Source organism: Miniopterus schreibersii (genome assembly GCF_964146895.1).
Source record: "Miniopterus schreibersii genome assembly, chromosome: 7".
In the NCBI taxonomy this organism is placed as follows: domain Eukaryota; kingdom Metazoa; phylum Chordata; class Mammalia; order Chiroptera; family Miniopteridae; genus Miniopterus; species Miniopterus schreibersii.
Genome location: NC_138108.1, coordinates 76,061,395 through 76,077,189, shown reverse-complemented (window position 1 = coordinate 76,077,189; position 15,795 = coordinate 76,061,395). Strand labels below are relative to the sequence as shown.

General features: G+C 39.3%; 1 protein-coding gene across 22 annotated transcripts in view; it reads left to right on the top strand.

The window, feature by feature from the left end:
* LOC308560027 (UPF0538 protein C2orf76 homolog) overlaps nt 1–15,795 on the top strand; it is a 51,052-nt gene that overhangs the window by 7,957 nt on the left and 27,300 nt on the right. For 14 of the 22 annotated variants that reach the window (XM_081143515.1, XM_081143504.1, XM_081143507.1 and 11 more), the window contains 2 exons: nt 9,507–9,575; nt 10,674–10,818. The exons of 3 other annotated variants lie outside the window; for them this stretch is intronic. In XM_081143515.1, coding sequence (XP_080999641.1) covers nt 10,686–10,818 — 133 coding nt within the window. In that variant the 5' untranslated portion in view covers nt 9,507–9,575; nt 10,674–10,685. Of the gene's footprint in view, nt 1–4,069; nt 4,119–9,506; nt 9,576–10,673; nt 10,819–15,795 lie in introns of all 22 variants that reach the window. 5 more of the 22 variants (XM_081143497.1, XM_081143517.1, XM_081143498.1 and 2 more) reach the window with 2 other exon arrangements.

Below are 15,795 nucleotides of genomic sequence, written 5' to 3'. Positions count from 1 at the left end.
AACAACAGCATGAGCTTCATGTTTGTGGCATTTCTGCCTGCCCCATAAGTCCACAGCTGTATAACCCTCATTAGGTAATCCAAGAAAATCTGCTCAACCTTAGCCCAGAGAGAGACATTATTTTTACTATACTGGACAGTAAACAAATCTGCCCTCTACTCTGGAGGGTTAGGGTTAGGGTTTGTTACATACACATCCTTGAAGAGATAGTTCAAAACTGAAGGAAGCAGCACCTCTGCTTAGGAGACATGCAGAAGTGTGAGAGACCCATGAATTGTCTTCCAACACACTGGACAAGGATTCCCACTGATGGTTGTGAGTCAAGAAAAATAGAATTTATATTCAATATATCTTGTTTAAGAAGAAGATTGTGTGAAATACTCTTTCCAAGTGGTTAAGTCTCTATCCTTTTGGAAAACTCAACTGTCCACAACGGTTAGTTCTCTGAGAGTCTTACCTCCTTTGAGCAAAGAAAACAAGTTTTGATCTTGTGTATTTGCCCCAAGTGGAAGGTCACACAGGCAGGTGTGTGGAGGTGTAGGTGTTGATTAGTCAGTGGGTGGTATACTCAGAGTGAATAGCAATCATTGGTTTATTTGTTACAACTGATTATGACCCTTCTTCAGGAAATGCCGCTCCTAAGTCATTACACAATAGTTACAGCTTGGAGAAGCATTTGTGAGTTGTCAAATTTAGCTAGTATTTATTTTGCACCTGTGCTATTTAAACACCTAAAGTGGAAGGCTTTATTTTTTAACCTCTCTCAAAAATGGTTGAGGTTAAAGACTTTAAAATCATTCATAAGTTAATACATTGAAAATGTCTTTCTCAAAAGGTTTATGTTAGTGAAAGATGAATAAACTAAATTTTCTAATATAATAGTTCAGAAGTGTGAGAAACCCATGAATTGTCTCAACTAACTATACAACTAAACATTTTGTGGGAAACAAGGCCAAGAGTTTTCATATGTTTACTTAATCCTCACATCGTCCTACTCTACAAATGTATACTTAGTTTCATATTTTGAAAATTACACCTTTGAAAAAACTTAAAGCAAGTTCCTATTAACTTTTGTTTTTATTGTAATGACCAACTTTTGGTATTTTATTGTTACAGAGATCTATTTTTAAAGTACTTTTTGATTTCCATCTAAGCATTTTTAAAAAATTATGCTTTTGAAGTAGGCCAGAGTAAAATAAAATGAAATGAACATTGTACTTTTAGTGTTAAATGTGACTGGATTGTAATTTGTCATTCTTAAGAAGTTCAGTTAAATTGAAATTTTTTATAAAATTATTTATTTGACAAGATTAAGTTCTCTTTAAAAGGGGAACATTTGTCATGTAGTTACTTAGCCATAAACTCAGTATTTTTAAGTAGAATGATAAAGTGAATGTAGGTTCCCCCCTCCTCTCCCTCTGGCCTAAACTTTTTATTTTTAAATTTTTGGTAAAACAACATATTTGGATGTTACTTAGTAGTACATAGGATCATTTACTCAAAATCATTAAGCTGCAATTTCAGAATCATTTGTGCATTCAGTGATTTTCATCTTATACCTGATCATTTATGCCCGTTTAGTTTTCTCACATGAAAGAACAATAAACTGTGTTGCTTAGCTGCTTCTTATTGATTTGTTTCAAAAGGAAGGCGAATGGAATCTTTGCCCTGTAATATTAGTTTTTAACCCTAGAGGAAAATTAAGCATTTAGTGTGAGTGATATACAATTTTTGTATGTGGTTAGAGTATTACTTTTTGGAAAGTTTACCCACTTTTTTCATGTGGGTAAGACAAGCTTTAAAGCAAACTTGATATCCTTAAACTTAGGGAGTGGACTTCACAAAATATTTTCATTAAAATGATTCACTGGTAGGAGTCTTAAAATTCAAGTCCTGTGCACACTCCCAGGAGCCCACCACTGCAGGAAGGACAGCCAGCCTCGCATCTTCTGCTGGGGTGTAAAACTTCCTCCAGGCTACCTTCCCGCTGTGGAGCCCTCTTCTACCCTGAAAGATGCTAATACTTGGCTCACTTTGGATCCCATTCCTTACAATGGGAGGGAAACGTCTGGCCTGCCAGCCCGAGTATGCCTTGCGAAATCATTTGGCCTGGCCCTGTCAGGGAACTGCAGGTGGGACTCAAAATTCAATAAATCTAGGAGCTTTTTTCATAGCTAATTTAAAAATATATATATATATCTTTATTGATTTCAGAGAGAGGAAGGGAGAGGGGGAGAGAGAGAGAAACATCAGTGAGGAGAGAGTCATTGATCGGCTGCCTCCTGCACGCCCCCCAGCGAGGATCAAGCGCACAGCCCTGGCATGTGCCCTGACCAGGAATTGAACTTTGTTCTCCAGGAGCATAGGTCGATGCTCAACTGCTGAGCCACTCCGGCCAGGCAACATAGCTGATTTTTAAGTTGATAATTTTGTATGGCCCACAAATGATGTTATAAATATTCAAATCGCCCTTGGCAGAAAAAATGTTCCCCACCCCTGCCTTACAAGAAGGTCAAGAATATCTATCCTTCCTTAAAAAAGTACTGATGGCACATGTATTTTTTATTTTTTTGGTAATATAGTCAATCCTCATTATTTGCAGTTTCTTTGTAAATTTTCCTACTCACTAAAATTGTAATCCCAAAAGCAATACTTAGGGCACTTTCTTGGCCACTCCCTGACATGTGCAGAGGGATGAAGAATTCGAAGTTCACGTTTCCAGCTGAGGTCACACAAGGCGACTGGCTGCCTCCTTCCAGCTCACACTGTAAACAAGTGTCTGGTCTGTGCTCTTCTCAGTGCCATGCTTTTCACATTTCTGTGCTTTTTGTGGGTAATTTGGTGTTTAAAACAGCCCCCAAGCATAGTGCTGAAGTGCTGGCATGCTGTCTAGTGTTTCTAAGTGCACAGAGGCTGTGTAGGCCTTACAAAGACAATGTTTAAGATGAGCTTTGTTAGGCTTGACTTAGAATGCTGCTGCTGTGAGTTTAATGCTGGTGAAACAACAATACATGTTAAATGAACTACCTTTAATCAGAAACACATAAAACAAGGCTATGTATTGATCAGTGTTGACAGTGTTGTGAAAACCTAGGCCTGTATCTCCTCAGGAGCAGAGGTCAGTATTCGTTAGCTCGGTGTTGGGGACCACTTTATATAGATTATCTCCACTATAAATACCTAGAATCGATGGTAGTTACTTTGTGGTTTTGTGAGTATGCATGTTCTGTGCTGCACTCTTAGCTTTTACACACTGTACCTATTTTTTACCTCCGGGGCCCACCCCAGCTAGCTCTTCAGCTCAGAACTTTGCCCCGGGGAGCAGAGCCAGCTTGGGAATGGGAGCAGTTGTCCTGTCTTTCCCTGAATTTCCACCTTCCCTGTTGACACTGCTGGAGCCTGGGCGGTCCTACTGTTACCGGAAAGGGAACCTGGCCCTTGGCAGGCCTGCCCTATAGGGCCAGCCCATAGTGTGTGGGTTCTTGACTTCGTGCAGGAAAAATTTCACAGCACAAGCCTGGACGGGCGTGGCTCAGTGGTTGAGCATCGACCTAGGATCCAGGAGATCGTGGTTCGATTCCTGGTCAGGGTACATGCCTGGGTTGTGGGCTCAATCCCCAGTTGGGGGTGTGCAGGAGGCAGCTGATCAATGACTCTGTCATCATTGATGTTTCTATCTCTCCCTCCCTCTCCCTTCCTCTCTCTGAAATTAATAAAGATTTTTTTTTTTAAATTCACAAGCCCAAGTGACTGTGAGGGAATATTTATTAAAGCTGGGGACAGTAAAACAAGAAAAGGCTTAGCATAAAAGAAGCAACAGGAGAGCCTAGGCTGGACTGCTTGGGCTTTTTGGGAAGTCAGAGAAAAGGAAGCCTTGGGGTTAGGTTCACTCTGCCCATTGCTCCCTGGTTTCAAATCTCGTGGGTCCCTTAGAGTTTAGGAGATGCATGCCTGTGGGGGAAGAAGAGGGGAAAGGGAATGGTGGCGTGGGCTGGGGGGGGGTTGTTGCTCCCTAGAGGGAGAACACTTTTGAGTCCTTTGTCCTGAGGCTTTTATTTCTCACTTGCAGGCTGGAATCTCAGGGGAAGGTCTCAATAGAATATTCATCAGCTTTCCAGGTGTGCTCTTTCGGGGTGATGGTCTCCACTGACTGGTTGGTGCCAGGGCAGAGGGTCATTAGTCAGTGTATCTGGTACTGAGGCAGCCACAGCGCCACTTGTTTGGTCTTGCTGCTTATCTGGGCCTGGAGCTGAAATACAACTGAGGCCAAGATGTTATCTCAGGGGGTCTAAACTGCATGACCAGAGATAATGCTAGGGGAGGATAGGTTACCCTGGGGACAAAGTTCTTGTTTTCCCAGTTTTGCCCCTTGCTAGGCATCCAAGGCTTCCTGCCCTGGTGAGTTTCTGTACCTGGGTTTCTGTACCTGGCCCATCTAACACAAACCATTTATTCTCAAGTGTCCTTGGTTTAGGGAAGATAGGATGTACTAGGTGGCTGCAAACTGCTGTTTAACAATCTGTCTCAGTTTCCCTATTCTACTTGTCCTGGCTTACTGGCCTATCTTTCTACTGACCTGTGCTAACCAGGGAATTCTCACTCCAGAGGGTAGGGTGCTGGTCCACGCCATTCTCAGCTCTGGTGATGCAGTGGTTACCTGTTAGGGACCTGGAAGCTCCAGGTGAGGGGTTCTTACATGGTTTTGTTTGTTTCTTTGGTTATAGGTGTTGCTTTGCTTTGGATATGACTTATCCTTCATCTTAAATCAGCTGGGTAAGGTACCAGCCAGAACAGGTTTTTTAGGCAGGGAGGTTTCAAGACCTTTCTAGGCCCTAGGCACTGTTACTTTTCAAATCCCCCCCTCAATGATATACAGTGTACCCATATCCTATATTAAATCTAACATATATATTTATGAATAGAGTTGAGTTGCTATTGAAATGTTATGTGTGTATGTATTTAATTAAACGTTAATTTAAAAATTTCATATTCTGGAGCAATAAGGTACCTCCTGGAAAAAGCTCATAGACCCTGTAGTGCAGGACAGATATGTCAGTGTGTCCTTAGGAAAGGGAGGAAATCGGGTTTTCCTCAGCTCTTCGGCTGCTTTTCAGTTCTCCAGACCCTGATGGGGGCTCTGCTGTGCCTCGTTCAGCATGCATTGCTGGATACACTAAAGCAAACCATACAGCGCTCTTTCCCTCAAGGAGCTCGAAAACTTTCCTCCTTAAACAGCTGGCTTTACTAGGGCATGATCTGGCGCTGTGGGCAGACAGGGATCTTCGCAGGTCTGGTGGGGGTGGGAGCGGAGAGCCCCTGCAAAGGTGTCCTGGAGCAGATGGTCCCGGGCTGAGTTTCGAATGATGCCTTAATAGTAAAGTGGAGAGGCCAGGGGCACAGGAGTTTGGAGAAAAGCTGGGGGTGGACCGATGTGGCAGAGGCCTGAAAACAGCATGGTGTGTATGGGAAACTACAGGCTGTCATCGCTGTTGGAGTGATAAGAGAAAGGTCGCTTGTGGTGGTGACACATACCATCAGAGAGGCAGGGAGAGGCTGCGTGTTGAGGCCTTTGTGCGTCTTAGACAAGCTTAGGCTCGTTCTGGGCATGTGACCTACTTCTGGTGCCTCTCGAGGCTGAATACTTTTTGGTATTCCTCAGTGAGTATTAGTTGTATAAATAAGTTTCTAATCCTCTCTGACCTTTACAGTATTTGAGTTCTGTATTGTTTTCTTTTGTTCAGTTACCCCTTTTTAAAAGAAATGGAAATAGCCTAGTTTTAGAAAAGTGCAAATATAGGTATACAGGGAAATAGCTTAATTTTAGCCATTCTGATAGGTATGGAAATCATGATTTATAAATTCTGTCATTCTTTCAGTGCTTTTTAGCTGCAGTTCTTCTATAAAGAACTTTTCTTCATCAACTATTTGATAACCTTGAAATATAGCCTATATAAGAAAAGCAGAACATATTTCATTATTTTCCTCACTTCAGTGCCCTCCTCCCATCTTGGAAAGTCAATTTCAGTAAAACAAATAAGTACCGTTAGGCTGCAGAGTGACTGACTGACTTTTTAGAAAGTACCATTATGCACTCATGGATTTTTAAAACATTCGATGTGATTATATCTTAGGGTAAATCAGTAGAAGAGAAATCATCATATCAAAGGGTAGGCAAATTTATAATTTATAATTTTGATACAGATTACTGTACTCCCCTCCAGAAAAACTGTACCATTTTAGGTTCTTAGCAGTAGTATATAAAAATATATATTTCTCCACCTCCTTGCAATACTGCTTTGGCCAGTTTATTATTATTTTTTAAAAATTTTACAAATCTAATGGCAAAATTGATACCTTACTGTTTCTCTTTGCAGTTGTTTAGTTATTAGTAGTAAGGTTGATCATCACGATTGACTTTTTAAAAATTTAGTCAGTTGCATATTAACTACCTTTACTCATGCTTCTCCTAGGATATTGGTCTTTTCTTACACCTTTATGTTGTTAAGACTGTACTCTCAGAGATCATTTCTGTAATTTGTTGCTAGAGAAGTCTCTCTGACCGTGTAAAGCACCCGCTGCCACGAGGAGGCGGCTCGGTGTGCCCCCTGAGCATGAAGCCTGCTTTTGGTGCTGCTGCTGCAGCTGCTCTTGCCAGTGACAATCCTTCCCTTCCTTTCGGAGAGTGAGGGAGGGGACAGTCCTAGTGGTTTCTGAAAAAAAGAGAAAAAAAGAAAAAAAACAAAAGAGAAAGAAAAGAAAAAGAATGAAAACAAGAAAAAGGAAAAGAAAAATTTTTTATGTTGTTACACCTGTCAGCCTTTTTCTTGGTGTTGCTGTTTTCTTCTGCTTAGAAAGGCCTGTCCTACCTTGAGATTATAAAAACATGGACCCATTTTTCTGGTGCCTCTCTGTGACTTTACAGCTAAGTTTAAATGTTTGTTCTGTGTGTGGTTCCTTGTTGTATAAGGGATGAAGTAAGAATCCAGTGTTACTTTTTTTCCAAATGTCTGACCAGTTTTCCCGGTACCATTTGTTAAACAAACTGCTTTTTTGCTGCCAATGTGAAATGCCACTTTTAAACTAAATTCTTTAATCTTGCATCTACTTTTGAGTTTTCTGTTTGTTTCACTGGTTTGTCAGTCTAGTCCTGTTTCAGTATCACAGCTTAAATTTCTACAGTTTAATTGTCCTTTACAATTTTTGTTATTTGATTTTGTGGATGTATGAAAGTCACCCAAGCTTTTTTTTTAATGTGTTACTATTATTTCTGACTATTGCTTTATAATATGTACTAATAACTGGTACTGCTAGTCTCTTTTCTTTTATGACTTTGCTAAGTTCACAAATGTATTCTTCCTTGAAAAGAGGGAGGGGATTAAGATGTATAAATTGCCAGTTATAAAAATAGTCACAGGGATGTAATATACAGTATAGGGATATAGTCAATAATATTGTAGTAACTATGTATGGTGTCAGGTGGGTACTAGACTTATTGGGGGGATAACTTCATAAGTTATGTAAATGTCTAACCACTATGCTGTACACCTGAAACTAATATAATATTGAATGTGAACTGTAATTGAAAAAGGTTTTTAAATTAAAATAAAATGTATTCTTCTAGATGGATTTTAGAAATATTTGTGACAAGTTCCCCAAACTACCCTTTTATATTTTGATTCGGATTTTATTCAATTTATAGATTAATTTAGGGAGAATTGACCTTTTACAACTTTGAGCTTTCATAGTTAGGAACAAGGACTATCATTTCATTTCTTCAAATCTTTTTTATGTACTTGAATATATTTTTATTAATTTATCACTAAATTTATTGTTTTTGAGTTCTCTGTCACTTCATTTGAGGAATACTTCCTAAACTTCTTCAAATGCACTTTTTTTATGTAGGGCATACTTCCAGGAAAATGTCACATTTTATAGTATTAGTTTTATAAGCTGTCTTTTTGTTATATCTGCCTCCCTCAACTAACAAGCAGCATTTCCCACAATCCTTAAGGTAAATTAGATAATACTTTCTTTCCTTCTGATAATATCTCTTATTGGTTAGTTTCTAAGTGTATGTTATAACAAATTTGTGATAAAGATGCACAAGTGTTGGCCACAATTAGATATTAACGCAAATTTGGAGTTTTAAATTGAAAGCCTTGACAATTTAAAACATTTGGGCAACTTTTTATTAAGTGAAAAAAGCAAACCTACAATTATAAAACAGTTTCTTAAGGCATGCATGTGCCAGCCTGCCTGGTTTCTGCGGTTAGACCATTTACATGATTTGTTTCATTGTACCTGGGAGTCTGGTATCTTTATCTGCCACTTATATGAGCTGTCCTTGTCCCCAAACCTATTTTATCCCAAGTAAACTAACAATAAAAGCAGCTACTTTTATTGAGATCCTACTATGTGAGATCCAAGTGTGTGTTGCTGCTAAGAGGTAGAGTTGATATTTAAGCTACATCTGTCTAGCTTTAACCTCGGGGACAGGGGCTGCATTCTAGGACTTTCTAAGCCTGCATGGGTGTGTTTTGGAGGGTGTCTGTTGTTTGGGGGGTTAGGTGAGAGGGGGAAGAAGTGGTCATAATTTTAACAAACCTGTTAACACTGCTTCTGAAATACAGAAGTCTTTTATAATATCCTTTCTCAAGAAGTATTCTTTATTAAGTACATCAGTCTATTTTAAATTGTACTTTTGTGGATGTTTGCTGAACTGCTGTTATGTGGTAGATTCTAGGATCAGGATTTTGGGGAGCATTGTAAACCAGATTTAATGACAAATAGCTTAGTAGTTAATATTGGGATATCAAAAGATTTGTTAATTTAAACTCACTAAACAAGATTAGAAGGTGAATCTGTACCTTATTTTAGAGGGAAAATATTATTTCCAGTTCCTTTGGAACCATACATTTAATTATAAACAGTATGCTAATTAAATTATAAATTATTTTATGTATTAAAACAGCTTAAACTTTAATTTCCATATGTAATATGCTGTATATTCTCTCAAACCTAGTAAAATATTTGTATAAGCATTCTATGATTCAGAGAGACTTTCTAGGCCAAGTTAGTGTGACTTGATGCTATCTTTTATGAAATATTTCAGATACACTAAAAGGCATAAAATATAACATACTATCCATATACCTAATGTCTACTCAGGACGTAAATTGCTACCAAAATAATCGAAGGGCATATTTCCTCTCTAATTGTATAACCCTTCTTTTGCCTCAAGGGTAACAACTAATTATCTTTTAAACATAATAAAAGCTATGTTTTTGAACTTTGTATAAATGGTGGTATACTCTGATTCTTTGACTAGCATTTTTTCATTCACCGTAGTATTTTTGAGATTCACCTATTTCGATGTATATAGTTCTAGTCCATTCATTTGTATTGCTTGTACTATCCATAATTTACTTATCTGTCCTTCTCTTGATGGACATTTGCTCCCAGTTTTGCAATTAACAATTAATGTTGCTGTGAATGTTCTTTTGCAGTTCTCCATGTGCACTAGGTGCGAGATTCTGTGGGGTACCTGCCTGTAAATGAAATTGTTAGATTGAAAGGTATGTGTATCTTCAGCTATACTAAGTATTGCCAATCATCTAAAGTAGCACCCCTTTGGATGCCCCCCTTCACTGATTAAATTCTCATTGTTCTGTATCCTTGCCAACACTGTGTACTGTTAGACTTTCTGTCAGTTTGATGAGTGATATATCTCATTGTTATTTTGAATTCCTCTGATTTACTAGTGAGATTGGACATCTTTTCTTATGTTTATTAGTATTATAGGTAATTTTTTCTTAGGACTTGTATATTATGGCTGAAAGTTGTATGTAAAGTTAAAAGTAGCATGAAGTACTAGATAGAAATATACTGTAATTGTATCTTAAAGCATTGGCATCTTTGCAGATTTTTTTTGAGAAAATAATTGAGGGTGATTTTCTGGTAGTATATTGGAGAGAGCACGGACTTCGGAATTAAACTGATGCTTGAATCCTGGCTTTTTTGTTTATCAGCTTTATGACTTTATGAAGTTTGTACAATCTCTCTGAGTCTGCTCTGTCATCCTTAAAATGAGTGTAATAATTTGTGATTTGGTGATAGAATCAAGTGAGATAACCTTAACACCTGGCACATGGCCCTAGTACATAGTTTTAGGATGAAATAAACACTCACATTAAGCAACAGTATGAAAGATTGTTAACACTCTGGCATATAATTAAATCAACACTGAAATCTGGCAGCATTTGTGAAATTAGAACATGACCTATTGATAGTTGACTCTGATATAAACATACTTCATCTCAGGGCCAAGTGAGGAGACCACTGGCATAGCAAATCCAAGGCAGTTGTGTGTATGCCACATATCTGTCTTGGGCAACCGTGACTTGTCCCCATACCTGACCCCCTCACCATATCACTTGTGTTCATCTTCTGTGCTGTCAGTTTTCTGCCAGTCAGAACATCAGCGACTGTGACAAAGCTGTTCAGGTGACAGTGGGTAGGAGGGAGTAACCTTGAGACCCTTGTGTGTACCCCAAATCAATCTTGGTTTGGGGCCTCTGCCAGACCGTTTGGGAGTGTCTGGGTGCCAGAGAGCTGATGGCAGAAATGCAAGCCATAATTGTGAGCTGATGTTATTCTCGTGTCCCTTGCCACAGGAATTTCTTCCCATGGCTTCCAAAGAAGTGACCATCACAGTTCGCCTCATTCGTTCCTTTGAGCATCGAAATTTCAAACCTGTGGTATATCATGGAGTTAATTTGGACCAAACTGTAAAGGAATTTATAGTATTTCTGAAGCAAGGTATGAGACATCTTAGTCATTTTGTTTTATTAGTACTTTGAAAAAAATAGTTGACTATTACACTGCTAGTAATCTTTTTTTAAAAAAAATGTTTTTATTGATTTCAGAGAGAGGAAGGGAGAGGGAGAGAGAGAAACATCAATGATGAGAGAGTCATTGATCGGCTGCCTCCTGCACACCCCATACTGGGGGTGGAGCCCCAAACCCGGGCTTGTGCCCTGACTAGAATTTAACTGTGACCTCCAGGTTCATGGGTTGACGCTTAACCACTGAGCCACAACGGCTGGGCTCTGCTAGTAATCTTTTAAAAAATACTTCGAAAGGTATTAATGTAGGTGGTAAGGCTGGTGCTGGACAGGCTGGCCTGTTCTGGGCCTTGAACAGGAGCAGAGGCGTCACCCCAGGGCTCATTAGCAATGTGTACCCTTTTCAGGGAGTATTACCATCATATGTGGCTTCTCTCTCTCTCTTTAAATTAAAAAGATTTAAGGTCTAGGTTTGCTTGTAACAGGCTTATGCATCTGGAGGTTGATTAATAAGGGAGTGTAGTATAGCTCATTGTGTTACCTGGCTGAGAGCACAAAGGCCTCCCGGGAGCGTGGCAGGAAGGCGGCAGGCCTGTTTCTACAGCCAGGAGGCTATGAGATGAGAGTTGTTGGTCACTGCGATCACAGAAACGCAAGCTCCAAAGCAATGGGCGTGAAGTTAGTCTCTATTTCAATAGGTCCTTGATGGGTTTCTAACTTCTGTTTTTAATTGTTGAAGTGTTCCAATCATCAATATTTGATAAAACATCTAGAATAAGCTTTAATTATTTTAACTGAAGTGTAATTTGTAGGTGGCGTAATGTACAGATCTTAGCGTGCTGTTCAGTGAGTAGTTTTGACAGATGGATCACTTTATATCCAGCTTTTTTTTACTTTGGCGTAATTTCAGACATAGAAATGCTGTAAGAAGAGGACAGGATTCCTGAGCGCTCTTCACACAGGTTTCCAAGTGCCAGAGTGTCACTGCATCTGTTTCTTTCCCTCCTTTTTTCTTCTGGTTTTCTCTTACTCTCCGTACCACCCCTCCCATTTTTTCTTTCTGAATCACTTACAAGTATGTTGCCTTTTGTCTCTAAACATATCAGTGTTTATTTCCTAAAAACAAGGAATTCTCTTGCATAATGACAGTACAGTGATGAAAATCAGGAACTTAACGTTGAAAAAATGCTCTTGCATAATTTACAGATCTTACTGAGATTTTAATTGTTCCAATAAAATCTGTAACAAAAGAAAAGTCCATGGTGATGTTACATTCAATCCCGTTAACCTGACATTGATTTCTTTAATCTGCAGCCGTTTATGGTATTTCATCATATTGGCAAGTTCGAATGGTACAGGCCAGTTACTCTATAGAATGTCCCTCAGTTTGGTGCCTGCCAGGTTTCTGCTCTGTACATTTTAAAGTTAAGTTGTGGTGGTATATTCTGAGACTACGTATGTGAATGTTCTGTTATTTTTCAAAATTTTGTCCTGTAGGTTAGCATTCTTTAATGATTCTTGCCTGAATCAGTTATTGTGATGATGGCTGGTAAATGGTGATTTTTTTTATCCCAGCATTCCTCTTACCTGCATTAGTTCTTTTGTACAGTAAGGAAGAGCTTTCTGCCCCACCCCACCTCATTTACTTAATCAGTTGTTTATATCACTGTGGAGTCCTGGGTTCTTACTTTATTGAAGGGATTATAATTCTTAATTATCATTATTTATTTTCATGCTCTAATCATTCTTGCTTTGGCCTGTGGTAGCTCCTTAAATGTGGCTCTGTGTCCTTTTAACATGATCCCAGCATCCTTTGAGTACTTCCTTCCTTTTTGGTACAGTAAGACATTCCAGACTTGTCCTGTTCTTTCCCTGCCCCAGCCCTTGGGACCAGCCATTTCTCTGAGGAGCTCTGGTCCCATTACCAGAGAATGGCATTGGAGAACTGACACCTTGACTTCTATATATGCAATGTAAGTGTGTAGAACTAACTTTTTAAAATGTAGTGAATTCTTAACATTTTACTTCTTTACTGACTTTGTAGATTTTCGGAACTTCTCCCTCGCTTTTTTTCCTGTCTAATTTTGGGTAGTTTTACTGATCAGTATTACCTGACTAAGGAGTAGGTGAGTTGTATAGACCCATAGAGAAGACAGACTAGTCAGTCTACTTGGTGGTGACTATAAAAGATTTCATAAGAACGTAATTATTCCTTAAAGTAGCTCTAGGCTTATTAGAGTGTATATTTTTATTGCTGTGTTCTTAATTGTTAGAGGGAGATTGAGAGTTGGTACTAAGATACTGCCAACTACCAAGTGTCCTGCTTTTGAAAGGATATCACCAAAAGCATGCTCAGGCTTAGAAATAAAAACAAATCCCTACATTTTTTATTTTAAAATCTGTGTGTGTTATGGGTTACAGTGTTTCAGTGTTGATACAGTAAGTGTTCTGATGTTCTTGGTCCAGGGAAGAATAGCTTCTTGAAGTCCTCAAGCATAAAGTGTAACCTTCAAGCTCTTAGAGGGCAGAGGAAGAGGTGTTCTTCCCAGGATCACTGTGTCCTTTTCTTCCAGGTACCGTAGAAGGCCTGCCCATTAGAACAGTGGCTTGGATCACAGCCAGAGGCTCAGCTCTGCCTGCTCACATCTTTCATATGTGCTAGCAATGATTTAACCCCTGCTTGCTTTGGTTGGCATGTGGGAAATGTGTTCCACTGACTAAAAGTGGAACTTTTGGGGTGCAGACATTTTTGAGTTGTGGGAACTGTGCCCAGGCCTATCTTGTCATCTGGTTGGGGTGCTGTGGATCTCTGAAAGGCTGCTGGGCCACATATGTATCTTTTGTGCATTGGGCGCATATGAAGACCAAGTAATTTTGTACTGAGGAATTTTTGAAGTAAAAATAATTGTTAAATTACTATTATCAGGTACTGTGCTGAGGACTAGATTATCTCGTTTTATCCTCACACATCCCTCTAAATCAGGAACTGTTATTCCCCATTTCGCAGATGAAGACACTAAGGAATGGAGAGGTTAAGAAACGTGCCTGGGCCTGGCAGGCGTGGCTCAGTCATTGAGTGCTGACCTGGGATCCAGGAGATCAGGGTTTGATTCCCAGTTGGGGCACATGCCTGGGTTGTGGGCTGATTGATACCCAGTGTGGGGCTTGCAGGAGGCAGCCGATCAGTGATTCTCCTCATTGAAGTTTCTATCTCTCTTCTCCTTCCTCTCTCTGAAATCAATAAAAAGATATTAAAAAAAAAGAAAAGAAACTTGCCTGAGATGCAGGCTAATCAAGGCAGGGCTGCAGCACGCCTGTGGTTTTACCACACAGCACGGACCCTGAAACATGTACCCATTATTCTTCCGTACTGCCTTGCTCGCTTACGTAGGATCCTTGAAGCAGGTGGATTCACCCGGTGTCAGGGGGCCTTCAGTTTAGTTCACCTTGCTCTAGTATTTGAACTCTGAAAGCTAGAAGGGTGGTTTTACATTGTGGCATGGGGAATTTTGCCACAGACACAGTGGTCACTGTGATGAATGATCCTTTGGGGTTATTTTAGATACCTTCTTGCCTTTCTAACTATTCTTTTCTTTTTTAAAAAAATATTTTTTATTAATTTCAGAGAGAGGAAGGGAGAAGGGAAGAGAGACAGAAACATCAATGATGAAAGAGAGTCATTAATCAGCTGCCTCTTGCACGCCACCCCCCTGGGGATTGAGCCCACAACCCAGGCATGTGCCCTGACCGGGAATTGAACTGCAATCTCCTGGATCCTAGGTTGATGCTCAACCACTGAGCCATGCTGGGTGGGCCTATTATTTTCTTATAGTCACTTTTTGCTGTCCATCGCTTAACCTTGTTACCTGCCATGATTGTATTTCTCCTTCAGCCAAGAAACTTTGGTTAATTCCATCCATGCTCCATTGAGCATCACTGTACCACATCATGCCATTAAAACATGGGGAATGGCTGTTAACCAGATATTTTGATCAGAGAGGTACCTTATATATTACCTTATGTAGTTTTTTTCCAGACTCAGAATAGTATTCAAACTAATTATCTAAATAGTTTTAGATGTCAGTTCTTTAATTTGGAAGCATTTCAATACTTAATAATACTTCAGATCTTGCTTCTGAATGTTAAGTCATTTCACCTATGAAAGAGAAGCGAGCTGTGGAGATTTTGTCCAGCCTTCTAGTTCACAGCTCCTCCTTTATACGCTGCTACTCCTGGAGATCAGTCACTTTGTAAAGCAGTCTGTTCTGTTGGGCGAATACTGTAATGGTCAGGAAATTTTTCTTTGTATCTTTTTGTTTTATATATTTCTTCATATCTAATGCTTCTCTCCAGTTTTCCCTGTTATTAATATATTAGTATGCTGCTTTTGTTGTAATTAAAGAACCAATATCGATGCATTATTCACTAAATTCCATAGTTTATTCAGATAGCCTTAGTTTTTACCTAATGTCTTTTTTTCTGTTCCAGGATCACTTCTAGGATACCATGTTACATTTAGTTGTCATGTCTCCTTATGCTGCTCTGGCTGTGATGATTTCTCAGATTTTCTCTGTTTGATAACTTTGACAGTTTTGAGGTGTACTGGTCAGGCCTGTCGTAGGATGCCCCTCTATTGGAATTTGCCTGAGGATTCAACTGGATTATGGACTTTTGAGAGGAAGATAAACAAAGATAAAGTGTCACTTTTATCACATCATAGCAAGAGTACATACTTTCTACATGGTTTATGATTGTTGATGTTAACCTTGGTCACGTGGTCAAAGTAGTGTTTGGTTTCGCTACTCTTTTTTGTCTCCCTTTTCACACTGTACTCTTTTTTTTTTTTTTTTAAGATTCTACATGTGAGTGAAACCATATGGTATTTGTCTTTCTCTTTCTGACTTATTTCACTTAGCATTATACCCTCAAGGCCCATCCACGTTGTTGTAAA